This window comes from Trachymyrmex septentrionalis, unplaced genomic scaffold, assembly GCF_001594115.1.
Source record: "Trachymyrmex septentrionalis isolate Tsep2-gDNA-1 unplaced genomic scaffold, Tsep1.0 scaffold22, whole genome shotgun sequence".
In the NCBI taxonomy this organism is placed as follows: Eukaryota; Metazoa; Arthropoda; class Insecta; order Hymenoptera; family Formicidae; genus Trachymyrmex; species Trachymyrmex septentrionalis.
The window spans coordinates 6,132,595-6,140,446 of NW_017305375.1; the positions used below are offsets into that span (position 1 = coordinate 6,132,595).

Here is a 7,852-nt window from a genome sequence, read left to right on the forward strand (position 1 = left end):
ACACACAATAGGAAAATTTAATCCGTAATATTCTATGTTGTTGTAATACTATCTTGCTTCTAATAGTTTTTCAATAATAATTTTTAACTTTCAATCTCAAATTAAAAAATCTGAACGTTGTTAGAATTAATAATATTAACAGATTATAAAGAAGCTTCGTTCACTAGGCTGTATGCATGTTTATGAAAAAAGGCACAAACTATACTTGGATATCTCGGAAACGCGACGCCTGCGCGCTCTCAACAGATGAATGCATAACGACAACGACGGCGATAATTGAACGTTGCGTAACGTGTCGTCGTAATGTTTAGTAACGAGAATCTCGAGTTATGTATCCAACTTTTCCGTGATTCTCGGCGAGTAGTAAAACGGAGGTGGAATCCCGAAAGAAGGCTTCTCTCTCGCGTTGCCATTGTAACGCGACATTCTTGCTCCGTCGATTACGCAATGCCTGCGCATTCGACAAGTCGGTTTATCGAACACACGTCACGAACGCGAGTTATAAATTTCAGAACACCCGTACTTGTTTGTCGAGCCACTGTTATCGTCGTTCCCTGATAATATTCGCTCCGAGAAAGCACGTGCTTAATTGATTTCGTTCCGTTTGAAATGAGCATTTTGTGCGTACGCCATTGAGTGAAAAAATATTTCGAGGAACGTGTTCATTCGTAAATATTTCCATTATAGACGTAACGCACTTTAAACGATCGTTTTACGTTAAGTTTTGTAGGCACTCTGCAGTAACACATTGCGTGGAATAAAGATTACGATCGAATTACTGTTTCAATTCTCTTATCTTAATTACCCTTGAGTTTTCCCATTTTTTTTGTTGCACCTTTACTACGATTTTTCTTATATCATATTACGCATGACGCATGTAAGAAATGCATTTAATTAACTGCTAACATGGGTTTTCCCAAAGAATATGTGACAATAAACAATTATGGCAGTCGTTAACCGGAAGCTATCATTAAAGAAAAGGAAATGCAAAAGCAAAATGAGCTAGAAACGATGCATATCTGTTTAAAAAATTTAATTTTATCTCTTTTTTTAATATTGCATTCAAAGAGTTTAAAACATTTCAAGAATAAAATTATTTAGACTGTGAAAAATGTCTTTCTTGCGGCTATTAAATGCATCGATAAGACATGCAACATCATTGTACTAATCACAAGGCAATATTCATAATCTATCACCTGAGATAACCAGTTCGTTAAGCTGACAATTAAATCGTAACTACAGCAGAGTTGGACTGGTCCGATTGATCACTAACGCTATACGTTTATCAATTATGATACAGTTTCTTATCGAAAAATATAATTGAACTACTATCTCTTATTATCCTCTTTGAGAACAAAATCACGTCGCGAATAAAATTGTTCAATATTATCTCATTGGAGCATTAAAATCGAATGTGAGAAATGTAAAATTTTGAAACTTTTGCAATTGATTTGTATTAGCTTGACTCTGTGCGCTACACGAATTATCAATGTACAGAAAATAATTACCATAATGAATTATTTAATCAGTGCAATTATTAATTGTAATGAGAAGTTTAATCACAAAATGCAAGCATTGTTATGCCTACATTAATCTTAGTGCTCCAATTAACTGCGTTAAGTACCGAATCGGGCCTGAGCAAACTATAAGGTATGACGCATCGTAATTTATAAAATGCATGGATGGATTCAATTCCTGAGTTGATCCGCCCGGTGTTGCAACGCGCAACGTAAAAAAACAACTCGCGTCCTGAATTCGATAACGGAGATTAACCGAGAGACTCGTCCGACTGTACTCGTCTGGCTGTACTTTCTCCCAGATCACTCGTCCTTGGACCGCACGTCGCGTCGGGCGACTGACTGATTTCATAGACCTGTTGCAGCGCGCACGCGAGGAACGTCCGTCCTTGCGAGTCCTTACAGCCATGCCGCGACTACGAATCTCCGAATACAACGTCGACGTTTTGCAATGGTCATTCGGCCATTATCACGCAAACATTATCTACGCTTCGCGCACGATTATCGAGAGATTCCGCGCGCATCGAATTCTCCGCGTGTCGACATCAAATTGTCGTTTTGGCAACCATGTTAATCCTCGTTACACAGCCTTAACCGAGAGCAGCTGCAATAAATCGAACGGTAAGTCGAACTGATTAGCAAAATGGCAGACAGATGTTTTCAAGACACCAGACCATTATTTTCGAATTAAACATTCGTCGTAACTTTAATTTACAAACGCTATGTTGACTACCTATTAATTTATTGAACATGATCAATTAAACATTTGGTCTTTTAATCAATGAAATGTCGAGACTTCGTGGTAAATTTCCAATTTGTCAATATACATTGGCGAGAATGTTTATCACAAATTATTTCTCAATTGCGCGCGACTGGGAAATTAGAAACCGTCTTCTATCGGTAAAAAAATTCACATGATCGACGTAACGTTCGAGACTATTACTACATCAGGGGACGGTGCAGATCAATTCTCGCCGGAGAAAGTCGTGGGAAGAAGCGGCGAGCGAATCTCCCGAATTTAACAGTCGAGTGCTTAGAAATTAATATGACGACACCATGGATAATCGAGTCGGAAGAGTGAGATTTAATTATTCACTAATCGGGAAGCGTTGTATAATTAATTACAGCAGGAACATCTTTAAGACTAAATTGTTACGCCAGGAAAAAATGAAAATTCTCGTGTTACCATATAACCGTAGTTATAAAAAAAAATTAATGACCCTGAAATAAAAAATGACAAATGTGAAATTTCCTTTAAAAAAAATTATATAACTCTTCGTATTTCATAGTTCTATTAAATGTTGATAGACCGGTGACTCGAAATCTGTCGTAACTTCCGGCGCGGAGGCGACAAAGATTGTACATGTAAATTCGCCTTCAAACTAAAAATAGTAATATAAACTAAAAATTAACAATGTACTTATACAAACAGCGTTATCTCCTTTCGATATTCTAATCTTCGCAGCACCGTTTCTTGCTGCAAATAAATGTATGTATGTTACGATATCGACGTCAATGCTTAACATTCACGATATAATCTAAACAATCGTATATTTATTATAACGACAACGATTTGATCGGTTACAACAAAAATGTGTTATATTATAGAAAGGAAATCGTCGTCGTCGTCATCGAGCGCTCGACGGCGATGACGATGGAAAAGGAAGGAATAAAGGAATGAAGGATTACCGAGTCACAAGAGAGGCACGAAAACGCGTCTACAGTTTCTGCACGATGTCGAATTTATCCTTGAAGCCGATCGATTCTTTCTTCGGGTCGTATTTTTTGCGCTGTGCCAGCATCTCCCTGAGCTCCTTCGCGCTCATCGTCAGGTTCAAGGATCGAGGCTCGCTGTTGTTCGCACCATCCGCGATACCCAGGGTGCCATTACCCGTACCGTGCACATGATTCATATTGCCGTTGCCATTTTCCCGCATGTTAGACTCTTTATCGTCGGTCGTCGTCTGCACAACAGTGGTACTGTCGCTGTGCCCCGTGTCGTTAGAATCGATTGATTTCTGCGTGTTCTGAAATAAGAAAAGAAGATAAGAAAATAAAATGATACATGTATTTTTCTAAAAAAATAATCCTATTAAAAAAAAGAAAAAGAAAAATAGAACTCTTATTAAATAAAACAAGGATGATACATGTATTATTATATTATATTGAAGAATATAGAAGAATATAGAATTGTTATTAGATATATAAAAAAATAATATGCAGGAACAAACGACTTCAAATTGAACAATCCGTCATTGAATAATAATAAGCAAGAAGTAGGACATCCTATATATTGATTTGTACATAAATAATATAATATATAAAATAAAAAAGCAGTATGTAGTAATATCAGTCTACAAAGCGGTATTCGTCAAATATAAGTAGACGTACGGAAGTTATATGCATAAATTGGATTTCATTACATATATAATCTAATATAATTTTATCATTAACATAACTTTTTTAATGGCTTTGCAATTATAATTTACTCGATCTCGATAAAGATCGCTCATTCCACGTCCGCATTACAGAGAAGATAGAAACGGAACGAGACTAGATATTTCTTTTCAGTCGAATGACACTGCAGTTTTTTTGACGTTTCGTCCGTATTGGTGTGCAACCTTCTGCAGCGCGCAGACAAAAACAGCTTGCCGTGTAATACGGTTGAATTCACAAATGCCTACATGTACAGATTTAACGAGACACGAGTTTCTGCCTGGGTATTTCGCGATTGTATCGCACACTTCTCGATTAGAATCGCAGCCGGGCAAGTACGCGAGTTCGGATAAAGATCGCTGCCCGTGGAGAGATATTTATAATGACCTTGGATCCTGATGCAACTCTGAACGGTACTTAAAGGAATTCCATTACTTGGCGTCATGCACGACGGTGGAGAGAACCGGTTTCCCCCGTGCCGCGCGAACCGTTTAAATCCCTTCGAAATAATGTTAGTCGGCTATCGCTACAGCGGCCGCTACAGTCCTACATACTGAATTTCACGTTCGACTGGCTTTCAGTACTCCGAATTATCGCATATAGCCATGTGGTTATTTATTTCATCGCGATATGGAACTACGCGTAAACGTATCCTTTTGCTTTCCCCGTAACTGCGACCCGATAATCAAACGCATAATTAAAGTAATCCGGTGTAACAACTGGACAAGATATATATAACGGTACATAGATAGCGAAATTTCGTACAGAACGCTAGTAAGAAAATTCTCGCTTGCAGTCAACCTACTTCTATCAATAACCTACATATATAAATATAATTTATTTTGATAAATAAAAAATCGATATATTAATTAATCGCATTTTTGAATGCGTTATACAATATATTAACTCTCCGTAAACTGAAATATTTTTATCTGTGAAATTAGCATGATATTCTATTAATGTAAAAAAAATAATTACAGTTCCAGTAGAATTTTTCATAGTTCTACAATTCTACATAAAAATAAAAAAAGAGTTCGGTATTTTTTTATACTAAAAAACCAAAATTAAAAATATGGCGTCTTAATTTCGCGAATCTAGCATGACACTGTCCCTCTAATGTACAAGAAAAAAATAAATATTTCCACTTTTGGCTACAGTTCCTGTTGGTTCCAGTTCCACAATTTACGATTATCTTTTAATCGAGATTCAACTCATTCCTGATCCCTTTCCAATTCTATTATAGAATTGGATAGAAAGTATAAAATATTATACTATAAAAAGTGCTACTGAAATTCTGAAATTGGAGAGAATTATAAAAAGTGCTACTAGAAGTGTAATTATTTTTCTTTACATTAATATCGTGCTAACTTTACAGATTCGTTCTTTTTTTACACAAGCGAAATTTTATTCTCAAATTTCTCCGAAATAAAAGAGAGCGGTATCTGAATCCTCTCTCTTGAAATAAAAAAAAAAAATTATTTGATAATGTAATAGAAATGTTGAAAAATAACTCTGAATTTTTCTACATTTTTGAAAGCCTAGAACAATAAACAAAAATTTGGGCTGGACAAAAGACTTAGATTGTAAAGAATAAAAGTGTTATTGAAGACGGAGGATTAAATTATTGCAGAAATTTTTCAAAAATTCTCTTTCATCCAATATAACAACCTTTACAGCAAAAGATTTGGAAGTAAAAAACGACATCATTAGATATTATTAAAGTCAAACGCGATGAGAAATCATTATTGAAATGAAGAACAAGGCCGAGTCACAGTTGGTTTTGTCATGTTTCTGCAAAGAGACTTTATGTGACATTATTGCAATATCTTCAGTATCTTCGCTCACAGAGACTTTCGCGTATATTGCACACGACATTTTTATTCCACCGTTGTTGACGCAACGATTCTATAAAATGGCAGGAATCTGTGCCATGAAACAACCATGATGACCATAGCCGCTTCGCGTAAGTGGATTTTTTTCTTTTATTAACTCGATCGAAACGTATTCATAATTCTGTCACAGTTCAAATTTTAAATCTGCAAATTTAAACTTCAAAGTCAGATACCGCGATTGTAGGTCACACGGACGCTAAGGCATGTCACGACAAAAACATTGTAAATCCAAAATTATGAAATGCATTTTATTGTTTAAACAGATTATAAGTGCTGTGTTAATATTTGAGGTGGAAAACCTCTGCTACTATAAGCAAAAAAAATGAATAGTGCAGAACGTTGTAAGTCCACATTATGTAATTGATTATGTATTTTTATTCAAACTTAAAATGTTTTAACTTGCATTTTTACTTGGACTTAAAACATTTTGAAATTTAAACAATTTTTATGCAATTTAAAAAAAAATTAGAATTAGTTCTGCAAAAAATTTTTTGCAGAGACTGATTGCTTTTTAGTTATTGTATTCATTATTTGTAGCATCATTACTAATTCTTTTTCAAAGATTATCAATAAATATGAGAATAATGTATGTTTGCGTCGGCTATAAATTCACCTGTGCTCTTTAGGGCAAAGCAACTTGTAATTCCTCGCACGCATATACTGACGCAAGAATGAAATCGCTAATCGAGGGAGAAATATTCTGAAACTAGCAGCGCGCATATCGCGCTTCAAACAAGCGTTTATCGTCGAGTTACGCAGACAAGTATTTAATTATGTCTATGCGAGGGAGCATGGTGCAATGCTCGTTTCCTTCTTGAAAGGGGAATCCCCGTTATCTGCATACGTATTCAGACGAGACGTGCATGGGTTTTTGGCACGCTTTCTTCTAAAAATGTTCTAGAATAAGACACGGAAATGGAATAAGATCAAATAACGGATTCGCAATGTCACCTTCATTACATTAAATTTTATCGATTTATATAATAAATGAATGACAGTTTAAAAAAACATAATTTTATCTTTTAGAAAAAGCTAATTGAAGAAATAAACGTTGCGTATATATTTTTAATGCTCTTTAAGATTAAATTAACGAATAGCTTATCATATTTAAAAAAAAATGACTTACATTGGAATATGGCACACTATTTTGCATTTGTGTTAGTTGTTATGCAAAACGGACAGGAAATGTCCTATTTCGGCATGGGAAACGCAGGATAGCTATTAATTGTATTGGGAGTACAATATCGCAATTCGCAATTGTAGAACAGACTTCCTCGAATTATGCAATATATCTTTGCGTCATTTGCAAAAATTCTCTTTGCAAGATTACATACAAAACACGTAACAAACAAAATTTAAAAAAAAAATCTTTAATTTTATTCTTGATATACGTAAAGATATTATTTTTAGAATTTTTATGGGACAGCAAGTGAATATTTTACATTAAATTAATCTCAAAATAATTAATAATTACTTAAAAAAAATTATGTAGTTTTTCATTTAATAATATATATTTTTTTAAATTATACTTTTATAAATTAATTATAAAAAAATTATTTTTTACAATTATTGAAAAAATTTCCGAAAGAATTTCGGTCACATACATTATTAAAACTGCCCACGATAGAAGAGAATCTCTTAATCGTCTGCCTCTCCCACGCATCCATTATCATAACTAGTATGTTAACTTCATAAAAAACGAAGTTCCGTCGCTCGTCCCGTTTACATATTCATAGCTTTACCTAGATAGAGAGTAATTGCCTTGTAATAATATTTTTATCACAATAAATCAAGTAAAAATTCATAAATAAATTCAATTTCTAACAATAAATATACATCAATTAATATAAAATTTAATAGATTTAATCTCTCTCTCTCTCTCTTCTAATAAAATAATAAGTATGTAAATCAAATTTATACGTAATATGACCATGACGCAGCCAATCAATGAATCAAATTTACGTGAATTTACTTGAATGCGGAATTTACGTAACGTCGTGAAAATCG

At 34.3% G+C, this 7,852-nt stretch overlaps 1 protein-coding gene across 1 annotated transcript in view; it reads right to left on the reverse strand.

Moving 5' to 3' along the window:
- Positions 1-1,087: 1,087 nt before the first annotated feature.
- LOC108748431 (Na(+)/H(+) exchange regulatory cofactor NHE-RF1) overlaps positions 1,088-7,852 on the reverse strand; it is a 17,972-nt gene continuing 11,207 nt past the window's right edge. Inside the window, exon 2 of the mRNA XM_018486608.1 lies at positions 1,088-3,544. Within this exon, the coding sequence (XP_018342110.1) occupies positions 3,236-3,544 (309 nt within the window). The 3' untranslated portion in view covers positions 1,088-3,235. The remainder of the gene's footprint in view (positions 3,545-7,852) is intronic.